General features: G+C 42.9%; 1 protein-coding gene across 2 annotated transcripts in view; it reads left to right on the plus strand.

Moving 5' to 3' along the window:
* Window positions 1–368: 368 nt before the first annotated feature.
* Window positions 369–18148, plus strand: part of LOC123765296 (protein abrupt) — a 31752-nt gene continuing 13972 nt past the window's right edge. Inside the window, exons 1-5 of one of the 2 annotated variants that reach the window (XM_045753847.2) lie at window positions 369–636; window positions 6167–6284; window positions 6415–7195; window positions 7482–7562; window positions 11645–12571. In XM_045753847.2, coding sequence (XP_045609803.2) covers window positions 467–636; window positions 6167–6284; window positions 6415–7195; window positions 7482–7562; window positions 11645–12486 — 1992 coding nt within the window. In that variant the 5' untranslated portion in view covers window positions 369–466 and the 3' untranslated portion in view covers window positions 12487–12571. Of the gene's footprint in view, window positions 637–6166; window positions 6285–6414; window positions 7196–7481; window positions 7563–11644; window positions 12572–18148 lie in introns of those variants that run through there. The other variant, XM_045753846.2, reaches the window with a different exon arrangement.

The following is an 18148-nucleotide window of genomic DNA, read 5'->3' on the forward strand; positions in this document are numbered from 1 at the left end:
ACAATAAAGAAATAATTTGAAAATGTGGACATAATTACACAATGTGTGTTGGGTGTTATAAAGATGTGAAAGGCGTGTTCCCATATCAATTGTGACACTAGCTCTCCACATATGTCAGTTGCTTAATTTAGAAACTGTACTTGTGGTCGAACTCGAACCCATTGTTGATGTGACGACATATAGTGAATTTTGTAACTAGCTCATCAAGATTGTAACTTGCTTACCTAAATGAATTGTGGGGTTCAGTCCCTGAGCCCATTATGTGCCTCTGTAACCCTTTCCACTACCGCCCACAAGAAGGGTATAGGGTAAAGGGTATTTCATAATAAATGAACTAAAGTAAGCTAAGAGAGAGTGTTTGTGTTACAGCATGGTGGGTGACGGGCGGGCGGGGTCGTAAGGACAGCGAGGAGGCAGCAGGCTGCGCAGCGGGAAGGCCTTGCACCAGCAGGCCAGGCGCAACACCATGGGCAGCAGCAGCGAGCACCACCACCACCACCACCAACAGCAGCACCACTACCAGCAGCAGCAGCAGCAGCAGCACCATCACCACCACCAACAACAACAAGATGACAAGAAACAGACATACAACCTCTGCTGGAACGAGTTCCCCACCAATCTGCTCTCCTTTTTCAAGTAAGTAACAACTAGAGTTTATCACAACTTACATTATTCAAACTCGTTCTTATTGGATCTCGTGAATAGTTTAACATTGCCGTCGATTTATATTGCTCCGAGATAAATGCCACTGGTCGCCCCTCAAACATGCGGAGCTCGGGAATAGATAATTCATATATAGGAAAGTTGATAATGGATAAATATACTGTTATTGGTTCATGAGAATGTGATGAGCAGTTTGCATGCAGCGTTAGAGTTTGAATTGGATCTTAGATCGCTCCATTTTAGATTAGAGACATTTATGTAAAACTCTAAACAATGGATAACTGGGTGAGAATAGCTTGAGCTACCTCATCCATTTGTGTGTATTTATACCTCAATAAACTGATTTCAATTTCAATTCTAAACAATGACGAACGTAACGACGTAACGACCTTAAACAAGCATGTGGGAATTCGACGCCGAGCGCATGTTACATGAAATCACACACGAATGTAAACTGAAGCAGAGCAAGATTAACCTATGATTCAGCAGACAATAGTATGAGGTCAAAGGCAGAAACGGGAGTGACAAAATAACGTTAACAGAGTACCGAGGTGAACAAGCAGACACTAGAAAGGGCGAGAAATAAGTGCACAAGGTTCAGGGAAGGGGCAGACAAGCAATTTAAATATGACACTGCGGCAGAGGCCAAACTGCTGCCAAGGTTACTACACGGTCATTCAAGATGGAAATTAAAAGAACATAAGAATGAAAGTAACTGCAGAAGGCCTATTGCCCCATACGAGGCAGCTCCTATTTATATCCACACACAAACTCATTCATTTGTGACAGTGTCAGACCACGAAGGAAGAACTGAAACAGGAATTTTCCTTAAGTAGGAATTTCCTTAATTCTAAATTTCCTCATCCATATGTATATGTCTAACCTACGCTTGAAACAATCAAAGGATCCTACTTCTATTTTGTTAGGATCTAAAACCATCAAAGTTATTATAAAAACAAAAGAGGTCTATGTAGAACGTAACAAGTGTCCGGGAGGTCTTAAGTGTCGAGCCAGAGAGCCAGGGGCCAGATTCACGAAGCAGTTACGCGATTACTTACGAACGTGTACATCTTTCCTCAATCTTTGACGGCTTTGGTTACATTTATTAAACAGCTTACAAACGTGAAAACTGCCCAATCAACTGTTATTAGTGTTATAAACAGCCTCCTGGGGCTTCGGAACTCATTAACTGTTTAATAATTGTAAACAAAGCCGCCAAAGATTGAGAAAAGATGTACAGGTTCGTAAGTGCTTGCGTAACTGCTTCGTGAATCTGGCTCCAGGTCGGTACAACAGATTACAGAGGGGCAGGAAACTATTATGAAAGGTATAAGCTAAGGAGAGTGCAAAGAAGCACTTGGAAAATTGCAGGTAAAGAAAGTAACTGGATTAGACCAGGCGTTTTTATTCCGTGGATTTTATATTAGACTATTTCGATAAAACCTATTTTCTTGGTTATCTTGAGGTTATCTTGAGTTGATTTCGGGGTTAAGCGTCCCCGCGGCCCGGTCCTCGACCAGGCCTCCTTTTTGTTACACACTCCCAGGAAGCAGCCCGTAGGAGCTGTCTTAACTCCCAGGTACCTATTTACTGCTAGGTGGACAGACGCATCAGGGTGAAAGAAACTCTGTCCACTTGTTTTCGCCTCCACCGGGGATCGAATCCAGAATCTCAGGGACTACGAATCCGAAACGCTGTCCACTCAGCTGTCAGGCCCCTTAAGCGAGGTTGCTGGGCTTTATGATACACTATGGCAACCAGGAGGCCTGGTCGACGACCGGGCCGCGGGGATACTAAGCCCCGGAAGCACCTCAAGGTAACCTCAAGGTATGGCGGCTTGTCGTCTTTCTTCTGTATAATGACTCTCTTCCTTTGTTGAACCTTTTTCTTATCGTTCTCTCGGAGACATATTTTATACGTAATGTATTTTTTATAATGGAAATCTTGATCATTCCATAAGAAACAAATTAGAAAAACCATATAATTTCAGGAAAACTCTTGCTTGTTAGGCCATGCAGGTCGGCGTTCAATCCCCGACCATCCAAGTGGTTAGCCACCATTCCTTCCCAGCCCGTCCCATCCCAAATCCTTAACCTGATCCTTTCCAAATGCTATATGGTCGTAATGGCTTGTTACATTCCCCTGATAGTTCCCTACCTTCCCCCTGCTTGTTAGGCAATTTGGCCCATTACGTACAACATTAGGTACCATGGCTGTGTGGTAACTAAACCTAGTTATGAAATATTGTCTAAAATGTAAGAAATCTCTGTTAACCAATCCACACATTAGAAGGTGAAGGGACGACGACGTTTCGGTCCGTCCTGGACCATTCTCAAGTCGATTGTCTAGTGTGTGATTGTTCACTTTCTAGTGTGTGGATTGGTCAACATACTTCAGCCACGTTATTGTGACTCTTCGCCTGCGAGATCTCTCATCACATGTACACAAAGGCCACGAGTGTATTGTATATATCCACCACAAATCCTGTACTTGACGTATCAGCGAGAATAACACACGTTTGGAAACGTCGCTCAAACAACAAATTAAGCTGCACAGAAATCAACTGTAATTTACCAGCAAGCACCAGGCAATTAACCAATTTCACGTTGCGTGGCCCCCTAGCTGTAGAAGTTGGGTATTAGTGACTTAAGAGGGGTTACTGATCTATATTTTGTTTACGTTAATAATCTAAATCGAATGTGAAGAAATCACACTTTTTAATGCTGGTAATGCAAAAGTCAAGCGTGTTGGTCAACAATTGTGTTATTGCACATAAAACTATATATATATATATATATATATATATATATATATATATATATATATATATATATATATATATATATATATATATATGTCGTACCTAGTAGCCAGAACGCACTTCTCAGCCTACTATGCAAGGCCCGATTTGCCTAATAAGCCAAGTTTTCATGAATTAATTGTTTTTCGACTACCTAACCTAACCTAACCTAACTTTTTCGGCCACCTAACCTAATCTAACATTTTAGGATAGGTTAGGTTAGGTAGGGTTGGTTAGGTTCGGTCATATATCTACGTTAATTTTAACTCCAATAGCAAAAAATTGACCTCATACATAATGAAATGGGTAGCTTTATCATTTCATAAGAAAAAAAATAGAGACAATATATTAATTCATGAAAACTTGGCTTGTTAGGCAAATCGGGCCTTGCATAGTAGGCTGAGAAGTGAGTTCTGGCTACTAGGTACGACATATATATATATATATATATATATATATATATATATATATATATATATATATATATATATATATATATATATATATATATATATATATATATATGTCGTACCTAGTAGCCAGAACGCACTTCTCGGCCTACTATTCAAGGCCCGATTTGCTTAATAAGCCAAGTTTTCCTGAATTAATATATTTTCTCTAATTTTTTTCTTATGAAATGATAAAGCTACCCATTTCATTATGTATGAGGTAAATTTTTTTTTATTGGAGTTAAAATTAACGTAGATATATGACCGAACCTAACCAACCCTACCTAACCTAACCTTACCTATCTTTATAGGTTAGGTTGGGTTAGGTAGCCGAAAAAGTTAGGTTAGGTTAGGTTAGGTAGGTTAGATAGTCGAAAAACAATTAATTCATGAAAACTTAGCTTATTAGGCAAATCGGGCCTTGCATAGTAGGCTGAGAAGTGCGTTCTGGCTACTAGGTACGACATATATATATATATATATAGGGGTACCACCTCTGGTGCAATGGTAGGGCCAATGACCCATAGCCTCGAAGAAGAAAATAAAGAGTATTCAGAGAAGACCTTGTGGATTCTCACTCAACACCTTAATATTTTCTTCATATATATGAGAGGAGCTCCAATACACTGGCCCATCTCTGCCGGTAGTTGACAAATATATTATAATCAATACGAGGTTAGTAGACCCGACCTCATGCACATCCATATGATTGATCCATTAATATGTAAAGCAGCTTTATTAAATCAACAAATTTCTGGAGCACACTAATATGTGCCTCGAAATTTTATACCTACCTAGCGGGGACGCTAAGCCCCGGAAGCACCTCAAGGTAACCTCAAGGTAAGGCAAGGTAACCTTGCAACATTTCTTCAGTAATAAAATTAATCCACGAAACCATTCTTCAGGCAGATTATATTGCTGGAAATATATTATATAAATTTAAAGCTTAATCCTTAGTTTAAAGGACGACATTTTCGTCATAGTACAGAAATTTCCTGATGTTGTTGCAATACGTTATTGTGATTAGACTTGTGGTGTAAATGTTAAGCGTGCAGGAAACAACTGGCCGTGTCACTAAGAAAGATTAATACTATTACCATAAACACTTACAGTTGTAAGACAAGTTAAGTTTTGACTTTTACCGTGTAGTGGCTCAAGCACTTGAGTTGGACGATAGAGCGACGGTCTCGCTTCATGCACGTCGACCTTCATCCATTTGGTCCCCGGGAGACATCTCCCGTCACGCAGAGTGCAGTCGCACCTCCACAGATCTCCAGTATCAGCTCTTGATAGTGGTAATGGCTCAAAAGGGCCACCACTTACGGGCTATTCATACCCGTGCCACCTTTTGGGTGGCTTAATCTTCATCAATTAATCAATCGTCGACCTTCAACCCCGACCGTCCAAGTGGTTGGGCACCATTCCTCCCCCGTCTTATCCCATATCTTTGTTCTGATTCCTTCCAAGTGCTATATAGTCGTAATGGCTTGGCGCTTTCCCCCTGAGAGTTCTGTAACCTTATAGTGCTACTTCATCATTAATGTCGGCGCAGCCGGGTCACGCCCGAAAGGTCCCGGGTTCAAATCCCGCGGCAAGATAAAAGCGTTTAACCAAAGGTGCAAATCACCTGATGCCTCTGCTCACCCTGCAGTAAATACGTACCCGGGAGTTAGACAACTGTTGTGGGCTGCCTCCTCGGAGGGGTTCAACAGTAGTAGACACAGAAATCACAATTGCCTGATGTATCAAATGAACAAAATGGGATGAACATCTGGGATGCTCTCGGACGCAGGTTCGAATCCTCGTCACGGCCCTTGTGGATTTGTTCAACAGTAGTAGGCCTAGAAGGACCTCAATAAGCCTAACAATCTTCCTGTCCCCGATTACTAAAAACCAACATTTTAACAATACTAAAGTCCTGCATATTCACTAAACTTACAAACAGCCGTCAACTTAAAAAAATGGTATAGGTCACTATACCACTCAGTGTTAAGTACATAATGTACTAGTAATCGTTATCCAGTGTGGTCAGGCGTTGGTCATCACTGCTGTACCACCCCACTGATGAGGGTGGTGCTTGCACTAGCTAAAACACTTCCCAGTTACAGCCCCGTTCCTGTGCCAGGTAGGTCCACTACGGGCTCACCATAGCCCGTGCTACTAGGAACTTATTGTTCCGAGTAGCTAAATCTAAATCAACAACAAAACACTTCTTGGCCAGGAAAACTTACCAATAACGTTATATTTTTTTTAGGGAGCTCCGGGAACAGGAGGAGTTTGTGGACGTGACCTTAGCTTGTGAGGGTCAACAGGTGTCTGCTCACAAGGTTGTGCTCTCTGCCTGCAGCCCTTACTTCAGGTCACTGCTCAAGGTCAGTCATTATTCAGTGTCCTCGGGTTATAAAGACAATGCATGTGCAAGAGTCTCTTCATTTACAAGTTTACTTTAAACCATAATTTTCGGTATTAAAGTGTGTAAACGTTTATCTTTTTATGTTTCAGAATAATCCATGCGATCATCCTATAATCATTCTGAACGAGGTTGGTTACAGTGAGTTGATAACCCTGCTGCAGTACATGTATCATGGGGAGGTGCAGATTGTTCATGACCAAATCACCGAGTTCCTTCGGACAGCCAAACTGCTACAGATCCGCGGACTGGCCGAGGCTGCGGCAGCAGAGTCCCGCTCGCGGTCTTCACCCGAGTGCAGACGCGAGAACGGCCCGGCCCGCGAGGCGGCCACTCCCACGCCCAAGAGAGAGCCAGTGGAGCCTGAAGAGGAGAGTCGGCCCCCAGATAGTCCACAAGTCAAACGGATCAAGCTAAGTAGCAGTGTTGGTCCAGTGCCTCCTTCCTCGCCTTCACCCCACCTGTCAGGGGATCCGAGCCCCCCAGCTCCCACGCCGCCTATCCCCAGCCTGCCCCTAAGCATGGCCAATATGGCTACCATGGCAGGTCTGCCCAACTTGCCGCCCATGGGTTTATCTGGCGCGTCGCTGCCACTCTCCCTGCCCTCCTCCATCACCGCCCTCCCGCCCGTGACGACCGCCCACCCTTCCTCCATCCACCACGGCCGCTCTGCCCTCCACACCCCCACGCCCACCAACCACCAACCTTCCTACCACGGGCTGTACCCCAGCATGGCGTCAGAGGACACCCAGGACACCATGGGCAGTGACCGCTCTGAGGACCGCGACAAGTCCCGCCACGACGACGACGACTACGACCACGAGAGTACACTCGACAAGATGTCTGGCCTGGCCAACATGGCTGCACTCAAAGGTTAACTTCCCGCCGTTCTTGCAACATCTAACACATTTACACAACAGTTTAACATTATATGTTTTCCAATATGGCTTCAGTTTATGATATTAATATACAACATAATGATTTAAATAATAAAATAGTTCCTGCTATAAGTCCTAGGATTACATACTTTCTTGATACGTGCAAATCAATACCCTTCATATATATATATATATATATATATATATATATATATATATATATATATATATATATATATATATATATATATATTGATAATATTCTTAACACCAACCGACAGGTTTTGGGGGTTTCCCCGGGCCCTCGGGGCTGGCCAGCCTGACCTCGGCTGCCCTCGGCTCCAACTCCGACAGCAACCCCGGTAAGTACAACTTTCACACTTTGTTTTATTTTCCATATTTTCTTATTGAATGTTTATCAGTTTTCCATATCAGCTCTTGTCTTGTTGTTTAATCATTTTTTTTATCTATTAGTGTGGACTGAAAACAATTTATCCGCAATCATCTTTGGACTGATTTTTTGAACAAGAAAGCATGGGTATGCTCACTTTTACTGCATGCTGTCTTGCTCATGTTCACAGCCTTGAGCTCTGCTATGACACTTGTCTGGATGATGCATTCATTTTTATACACCAACCTTATCGTGATTTTGGCCCCCAAGCAAGGGCAATTTTTCACCCCCACCCTACACGCATTTCCCCACCCAGCGTCGGTAACTCCACGCCACCTCCCACCCAGTTATTGCCCAGAGCGGTGTTTACGATTTTCAAAGGGTCGATAACCGTGCTTTAAGAATAATAAACGAGCCAGAAACCCGAATAAAATATCATTGACGCTGATAATTAGATAAGGACATTGGGTTAACTGTTTTATAGTTAGGTTTGGCAGCAATTCAGCCAGCGAATGTAATGGCATTATATCACAAGTGAATACTGGTAAATAATTATATTTATCTATATCTTCTAACCGTAGAAGAATTACGTGGTTATTCTGGGACTAGTTTTCAGTATTTCTTAGTGCTCGTCCAAAAGAAGTTAATGAAGGTCCCATGAATCACAGGAGCCTAGTTAACACCTTGAGAAATATGAGAAAAGCACATTCCCGTTAATCACATATGGGAATTAACACATAACCTTGACTGCTATAGTTTAAGCTACTGCAAGTATGTGAAGATGTGAGCTGACCTAGATAATCTATATAACAAAAAAAAATCTGTCCGAAGAGGCCAAACGATAGGGCCTATCCTCACCCTACTTTCCAAGGTGACATATAAGGAGTATGTGAGTGTCACAGGATAGTCAGGGGTCGGCCCTAGGACCACCTTTTAAGAAAGATCTGCATCTATAGCGATCCCTGTGATTTTCATGAATTCCGAAATCAGGTATTTGTTTTCCGTAGAGTAAATCTTAACCCCCGCTGTTTACCCATGTATTTTTGTGGATTACTTGTTTGTTCCCACCATTAATTCGAAAACAACGAACACCAATTCATTCGAATTGGTAAAAACTGGTGTATTGAGAATTGGTGTAAAAGAGAAAACACTTGGACCCTCCACCTGCAAAAAAAAAAAAAAAAAAACAGATTCACACAAGACATTTGAACGAGGAAACTTTTTGAAGCTGTACTAAACAACGGAGCCAAAGCAACAAATATTTTCTTTTATAAGAAAAAATCCTGAGTTATAGAACAAAATTATTGAATGAAGCAAACCATGTTAAACGCCATAACTTTTATACACGAGGAAGTCTAGCTTACGAAAACCTGTAGACATGAACAAATCCACAAGGGCCGTGACGAGGATTCGAACCTGCGTCCAGGAGCATCCCAGACACATTTGTTCATTTGATGCATCACGTTAGTGTGATCCTGTAGATATGTTTACATGACTCTCTTGACCCAAGCTGTGAGGCTCGTAATATACCCTTTAAACAGGACAAGTAATGGAAAGAAGGTCATGTACACTGCATGGTGGACGAAAGGGCTGCCGGGAAAACTGCTGTACCTACTGGGTACAGTAGTTTTTACAGTAGTTTAAAACTACTGGGAGCCGGTCGGCCGAGCGGACAGCACTCTTGACTTGTGATCCTGTGGTCCTGGGTTCGATCCCAGGCGCCGGCGAGAAACAATGGGCAGAGTTTCTTTCCCCCTATGCCCCTGTTACCTAGCAGTAAAATAGGTACCTGGGTGTTAGTCAGCTGTCACGGGCTGCTTCCTGGGGGTGGAGGCCTGGTCGAGGACCGGGCCGCGGGGACACTAAAAAGCCCCGAAATCATCTCAAGATAACCTATCTTTACTTTCCCGGCGTTATGCCTCACTTTGGTGCTTCTCACAGACATGTATAGTATGTCACGGTTGTAGGCGAGGAGTCACAATAATGTGGCTGAAGAATGTTGACCAGACCACACACTAGAAGGTGAAGGGACGACGACATTTCGGTCCGTCCTGGACCATTCCTAAGTCGATTGTGAGAATGGTCACCATTCTCACAATCTATGATCGGATTGAGAGTCATCACAATCGACTTGAGAATTGTCCAGGACAGACCGAAACGTCGTCGTCCCTTCACCTTCTAGTGTGTGGCCTGGTCAACATGTCGCGGTTCCTCCTCTGTCTCTCTGGGCTGCTCACCGGTACAGCCAAGGAGCAGGTTGGAAGGGAAGGGAAAGCGGCAAGCCATTACAGCAATCATTCAGTTAGGTGCGAGTTACTCGCGAAAGATAACAACATTTAAAATGTAAATTGACAAGAGTGGTCGGGCGTAGGTCATACATGCAGATTTTAAGCGATTCGATTTTTTTGTTTCTGACAAGGTTCGATTGTATTTTTATGAGACTTAAGAAAAATAGTCAACTGGTCGAAGCCATTCGGACTAAATGGATGGCGGATTGATACTTAAATAATGCGCAATTCGGGAAAGTAATTTGGAATAGATTTGGTGGAAGAGAGAGAGGGTCAATCTTTTTAGCGGAAACAAAGATAAGGTATTACAATGCACACAGCTGAATATATTACCTTTAGTGGAAGCTGGCTTAAATTGCACAGCAGATAAAATTAGCATTCGTTCGGGCGGCATACTCTCCGTGCTTACAAATTAAAAATTTGTTGTGTAGGTTTTGCTATACAAGAGTTGACTTAGCTGGAACAGACTCCGATGGTGCTAGGTTAGTTAAGTCAAATGTAGTATGGTTTAAGGGGTACGGGAAACCTATCTTCGCAGGGTAAACTTAAGCTTTTAGAGCTGAATAAGGTAAGTTTAGTAAGGGAATGTTCTTAATGCCCAGTTCTTTGTGAAGCTGGAATTTGCTAAGTTAGGTTTTATAGAGTAAATTGTCATATGGTTTAAGGAATTTAAAATTTGTCTGATAAGTAATGTATAATAAAGTCAATTCAACTGAAAAACAAGTTAAGAAAAACAAGTTAAGAAAAACAAGTTAAGCTTTATCTAGTACAGCAGATTTTTAAAAAACCTGAGTATTATAGCACAAGTTTTGCAAACAATGTTAATTAAGTTTTGTACAGAAAATTTAGCTTTATCTGGTAAGTTAGTTTTTGAGATAAAAAAGATAACTAAGAGTGGACCAACTGAGGACGTGTACGCTTGATACACCAGTTCACCTTGTATACTGGGCCTTACTTCGTTCACACTAAATAATATGTTGTCCCAAGTTACATACATTTGGTACATGTTAACGTTTTAAAATATTGCGTTTTTACAAGAGTAATTCCCGTACGTTTTCTCTGGGCAAACTTGGACAGCAAATACGAGAATAATGAAGTTAATTTAATAAAAACTAAATTTAGTTTTTAAATTTTGTTATTTAGTAAAATGTTAGTAAAACTTGGGAGTTTTGTACGAGTATGTTAAGGCAAATAAATCCGTGTAGATCCTATGGAACTAAAGCTTCGAAATGATTTACTCATTTATAATATAAAAGGATGATATAAAATACAACAATTTTAAAAAATTGTGAAGAGTGGCAGTACAGCTACAGAAATTGTAGTTAGCGTTTCGTTTTGGTAGTGATAATAAGTGTAGATAAGTTGAGAGTAGTGTAAGTGTAGCGAGGCTGGGGCAGAGGGCGCAGGCCTGCCAAGGGTGTCAGATACTGTGGTTGGCAGCTCTTTTTTGAATTTTACCCCCTTAGTCATTTTGTTTTTTATTCTTGATATTACTGCTACATTGGTGTGAGTTTTATCACTGTTGAGTCGCTTCACGTTTCTTTCTTCTAAGTGTCACATTCATCACTGCATGGTTCTCATTCCTTTTTTTTTTCCTACCACTTGTTAAATTCTCAAGTTTTGAAATTCTCAACTTAATTTGAAAATCTAAAAGTTAAATTGATTCAGTCTGTCAATAAAAGCTAAATGGCTTTGTGCTTCACACTAAATTTGACAGCAAAATCCATAAGAGATCAGCTGACCACAGTGCTGACGTCACTTGCAGGGTGCACGGGGTCACGTGACCTCGATCTGTCTGTGCTGATGTCCCAGCTGGGGGGCGTGGACCACTCTGCCCCGACCCAGCAGGGCAGCCAAGTATCCCCAGGGAGCGCCTCGTCCTCCTCAGCGGGGCCCAGCACTGTACAACTGTGGCAACACTCTCAGCAGACCCAGCAGCAGCAGCAGCAGCAAGAGCAGCAGCAGCAGCAGCAACAGCAGCAGCACCAGCAGCCGCGGCCGTGGTGCGAGGCGTGTGGGCGCAGCTACAGCACAGTGGGCAACCTGAAGCAGCACGTGGCTAACGTACACGGGCGCGGGGAGTGGGTGGTGTGCGGGGTGTGCGGGAAGACCTTCAAGACCCGCCAGTACCTGCAGTCCCACCTCCTGCAGCAGCACGGCATCCGGCAGCGCCCCACCCCACTCCTGCCCTGCCCACAACCCCTCACTGACCCCGCCCACCCGATGCTGCCCCACGAGTCACCGTCCAGCTCAGCCCAAACACCACCTTTCAGCCCCGCCCACCGCTCATTCCAAAACCATTCATCCATCAACCCATCCTTACCCCAAACTTCAGGCTCCAGCAGTTTCCCAAATCCCGGCCAATCATCCGAATTTGTCACCGCGTCCCTGAATGGTCATGCCCATCTACCTCACTTTGGACAATCCTCGTCTTATCCCCAAGCTCCGCCCCCTAACCCAGCCCATCGCCCCGCCCCGCCTCAACCTGACAGCAGCGGACAGGCCGCCAGCCCGCCACCGCAGCCAATAAAGCAGGAAGGCTTCCCGGGCTTCCAAACTACTCAAATCAAACAAGAAATACCCAATGACAATTATTACACAATTTAACCTTAAGGATTTATGTAGATACTAGATAAATTGGTGTAAATAATGTATATAGGCATTGCATATATGCATGTACACACACACAAACACACATTATATATATATATATATATATATATATATATATATATATATATATATATATATATATATATATATATATATATATATTATATATATATATATATATCGTTCCTAATAGCCAGAACGCACTACTCGGCCTACTATGCAAGGCTCTATTTGCATAATAGGCCAAGTGATATTTGGTTATTTCAACAAATTGTTTCAAATTGGTTTCTTTGAATTAATTTTATTATATTATATTACGAACATGAATTATTGACTTAGTTACTTTAGTTTGGATTAGGTTAAATAGGTTAGGTTAGGTTTGGTCATATTTCTACGTTAGTTTTAACTCAAAATAAAACAAATTAAATCATTTATAACGTTCATAAGAAAAGAAATCGGAAAATATATAACTTCAGGAAAATTTGACTTATTAGGCAAATCGAGCCTTGCACAGTAGGTCAAATCGTGCATTCTAGCTACTAGGTACAACATATACACATATACATATATATATGTACACATACATATACACACACACACATATATATATGTACACATACATATACACACACACACACACATATATATATATATATATATATATATATATATATATATATATATATATATATATATATATATATATATATATATATATAATATAAAAATATATGCAAGAATAATCACAAAAAACACGTGATTCGGTTATGCTTAAGTATCCAGTACGAAAATGAAACCAAAAATTCCGAACATTTACATGTTTCATCACATTATCAAGAAAATACAGCTTTTCCTTGGAATCCGTGAACCATACAGGGAAAGACTGAATTTCCTTGATAATGTTTTAAAACACGAAACGTTCGGAATTTTCGTTTCATTTTCCTAATTGGATACTTTATTTATATATATATATATATATATATATATATATATATATATATATATATATATATATATATATATATATATATATGAATGTACATTCAGTATATGGCAATTAGTGAGTGTGGAGCAATATGTGTTGTATATATGCAAGTGTATTATTAGACTTAGCCACGTCAGGTGTATGTGTCCCACTACACACCTGTGGTCCTCATGGTGCAGACTATAGGGGGGGGAGGATGATATCTGAGTGTTACTGTTTAAAATATAGTGTTTGAGTGCATGACACATGTGTGAGTTGTAGGGTTTGTGAGCAAGTTCCATGTGTGTGACTGACCTTTGAGAGATCTAAAGTTGAGAGGGGGTGTGAGAGTGATGCAGGTGTGGGGCTTGAGTGACACGTTTATTAGCGCGAGTGACAGGTGTATAATACCTGGCACACACCTACTTGCGGTCCAGGTAGGAGTGTGGCGTGTTTGTGAATGTGCAAAGTGTGTGAATGCATTGCGTGTAATATATGTGTAAGTTTGACAGGTGTGTGTGCTGTATGTGTGCGTTTAAAAAGGTATGTGGATGCGTGGCGAGTAGCACGTGTGTGAGAAAGAGGAAGTTACGCTTGTATAAGACGAGTCAAAGGGCTCGTGCTCCATATATGGTCAGGTGTGTGTGTGCGTGTGTGTGTGTGTGTGTGTGTGTGTGTGTGTGTGTGTGTGTGTGTGTGTGTGTGTGTGTGTGTGTGTGTGTGTGTGTGTGTGTGTGTGTGTGCGCGTGTGTGCGTGTGTGTGTGTGTGTGTGTAAGTGGTGATGATGTGTGATGTGTGCGTGTGCGTTTAAGGCGTTGAATACACACTTACACTCACACACACACACACACACACACACACACACACACACACACACACACACACACACACACACACACACACACACACACACACTGTCTTCAAGAGCTGTGAAATAGTAAAGAAAACACAAATCAACGTCTCAGAATATGTGCACATCAGTCTTCGTCTAAGTAAAGAAGGTTCATCTGAATATTTAAGTTGTTATATAGATATAGAAATGTATTTATATTTGGTACAATTTATAAACATGTGACACTAAGTAACGCCTGCTTCCTAATGGCCTATGTGATCGTGTTACTGTAGAGAGCGTGTATAGGAGAAATGCCTTCGTTAATCAGCTTACTATGCTCAGAAAAGTTATGTCAACTCTGTTAGCCTCTTGTGTTCAACATGTCTGCTGCACACTACCCAAATACTGCTTCAGTTTGGCCTCAACACTCTCAGCCAGTTCAAATAGTCCCAGTGAAGCGGTTGATCTGATGGATGATGATGATGATGGTGTGTGTGTGTGTGTGTGTGTGTGTGTGTGTGTGTGTGTGTGTGTGTGTGTGTGTGTGTGTGTGTGTGTGTGTGTGTGTGTGTGTGTGGTGTGTGTGTGTGGGGTTGCTGGTGGGGAGGGGCGGGTTATAGGGGTGTAATCACTTGGCTGTAATGCTTTGTCGGGACAAGAATCATGATACATGGCTCTCAACCCTCTTGGTTTTTATTATACCTGCTTTGATAGCTATGTTTAAACTACTTTCTCTTCTAAGTCATTCCTCCTTTTCCTACCATCACTATCAAAGGTTCTTTCTTGTTCATTGTGGTTAATCTGAGACCTTGGCCGCCATGTATGTCTTACTGCACATGTGCTTTGTGAAGTTTCATATTGTGGATCTTTATATTCGAGTTCAACCCCGGACTGCATACTCGTGGGTAGGTCTCGTGTAGGTTGAAAATAACGTACCGATGGCTACCTTGACATTACTCCTGTAGGCTACCCAGACTTTAGCCAGTTTTGCGTACGCTGTTGAATTATAACAGCTGTCCTGTTCTTATTTGCTATCATTAGTTTCGCATCATTCACACTAACATAAATGAGCCCATTTTCTGTGTCACGTTGGTGATGTGCATTAAGAACAGAATGATCTTTGTAGAACCCGCTTTTGACCTCTGCCTCCTTTACGAGAGGTGCTCACTTGCCCAGTCGAGCAGCAGCTGTATACCTACACCGGCTAATTTGTTGTGCTGGAGTAAGTTTTCAAGACGGAATGTTTCAAACGCTTTCTGGGGATCGAGGAAACTTGTGTGAGTGAATGTGAAGGTCACCAAAGGAAAACGGTAATCACAGCTGAATTTCCTATTACGGGTGTCCAGACGTGCGTGTGACACCCTTAAGACTGCTCATCGGTGAGGGTAATATACCCGGGTTTACATTTGCACTGAGTATAATACTGCGGTAATATTGTTTACATGTAGTCTAGCTTTCATTCCCACTTATTCTATTGACGCTTCACTGAGAAAACCCCCATGAAACACTGACCACTTCCTGGGTGTCAGTTCTTTCCCCTTCACTTGTGAAATACGCACGCTAGTGTCTGCACACATGGTAAATCAGCAGCAGAGTTGACATAAATGTTTAGCTCCAAAAAATGGAAAAAAATGCTTGGGTGTCAAACGTGTCAGAACGTTTTAATAACTCTAGAGAGGCCCACACTCATATTCAGACCTCAAAGTCATTTCACTAACACCACATATACAGATTAGCGAAGGCACCCGTCTTGACGTAATTAACACTCCAGAGTGAAATTAAGGTTAAATTAGAAAACGTTGAAGTAGTTGAACGGCGCCTGTGATGAGCTACCTGTGTGTAGCGTCACGTGCTGGCAACCCTGCCTCCGCTGTCACGCCTGGCACCCGCTACGCTCTGTCTCACAGCTGCCCCCTCACACACACACACACACACACACACACACATATGCAGCACATACACACACACACACACACACACACATATATATGCAGCACATTCACACACACACACACACACACACACACACACACACACACACACACACACACACACACACACACACACACACATTAATAAGGGAACCGGTGGCCGAGTTAACAGCACGCTGGACACGTGATCCTGTGGTCCCGGGTTTGATCCCGGGCGCCGGCGAGAAACGATGGGCAGAGTTTCTTTCACCCTATACCCCTGTTACCTAGCAGTAAATAGGTACCTGGGAGTTAGTCAGCTGTCACGGGCTGCTTCCTGGGGGGGGGGGGGGTGAGTGTGGTGTGGAAAAAATACGGATAACAGTTGAGAGGCGGGCCGAAAGAGCAGAGCTCAATCCCCGCAAGCACAGTTAGGTAAACACACACACACACACACACACACACACACACACACACACACACACACACACACACACACACACACACACACTCACTCTTGGGTAATGGTACTAGAGGGCGCCACTGTCCGTGGTGAAGTATGGGTGTGTAGCGACGCTTCTGTGCCTGGTATTGCCTCTCAGTTGTACATTGTTGATGTTATTAGTTGCGTCAAGTTAACTATATGTTGTCACCTGCATAGTGTCACCTCAGCAGCATTACCCACCTGTGGTGTAACACCTCAGTCATATAATGCCCAGGGCTATTTGCACGGCAACAACACATATCAGGGAGCCGTAATAAACACACACGGGGAGCCGTAATAAACACACACGGGGAGCCGTAATAAACACACACGGGGAGCCGTAATAAACACACACGGGGGAGCCGTAATAAACACACACGGGGGAGCCGTAATAAACACATACAGGGGAGCCGTAATAAACACACACGGGGGAGCCGTAATAAACATATATGAGGGAGCCGTAATAAACACACACGGGGGAGCCGTAATAAACACACACGGGGGAGCCGTAATAAACATACATGGGGGAGCCGTAATAAACACACACGGGGGAGCCTTAATAAACATACACGGAGGAGCCGTAATAAACATACATGAGGGAGCAGTAATAAACACACGGGGGAGCCGTAATAAACACACACGGAGGAGCCGTAATAAACACACACGGGGGAGCCTTAATAAACACACACGGGGGAGCCTTAATAAACATACACGGGGGAGCCGTAATAAACATACACGGGGGAGCCGTAATAAACATAGATGAGGGAGCCATAATAAACACACACGAGGGAGCCGTAATAAACATACACAGGGGAGCCGTAATAAACACACAAGGGGGAGCCGTAATACACACACGGGAAAGCCGTAATAAACACACACGGGGGAGTCGTAATAAACACACACAGGGGAGCCGTAATAAACACACAAGGGGGAGCCGTAATACACACACGGGGAAGCCGTAATCAACACACACGGGGGAGTTGTAATAAACACACATGGGGGAGCCGTAATAAACACACACAGGGGAGCCGTAATAAACACACATGGGGGAGCCGTAATAAACACACAGGGGAGCCGTAATAAACATACACGGGGGAGCCGTAATAAACACACATGGGGGAGCAGTAATAAACACACAGGGGAGCCGTAATAAACACACACGGGGAAGCCGTAATAAACACACACGGGGGAGCCGTAATAAACACACACGGGGGAGCCGTAATAAACACACACGGGGGAGCCGTAATAAACACACATGGGGGAGCCGTAATAAACACACACAGGGGAGCCGTAATAAACACACACAGGGGAGCCGTAATAAACTCACACAAGGGAGCCGTAATAAACACACACGGGGGAGCCGTAATAAACACACATGGGGGAGCCGTAATAAACACACACGGGGGAGCCGTAATAAACACACGCGGGGGAGCCGTAATAAACACACACGGAGAGCCGTAATAAA

This window comes from Procambarus clarkii, chromosome 33 (genome assembly GCF_040958095.1).
Source record: "Procambarus clarkii isolate CNS0578487 chromosome 33, FALCON_Pclarkii_2.0, whole genome shotgun sequence".
In the NCBI taxonomy this organism is placed as follows: domain Eukaryota; kingdom Metazoa; phylum Arthropoda; class Malacostraca; order Decapoda; family Cambaridae; genus Procambarus; species Procambarus clarkii.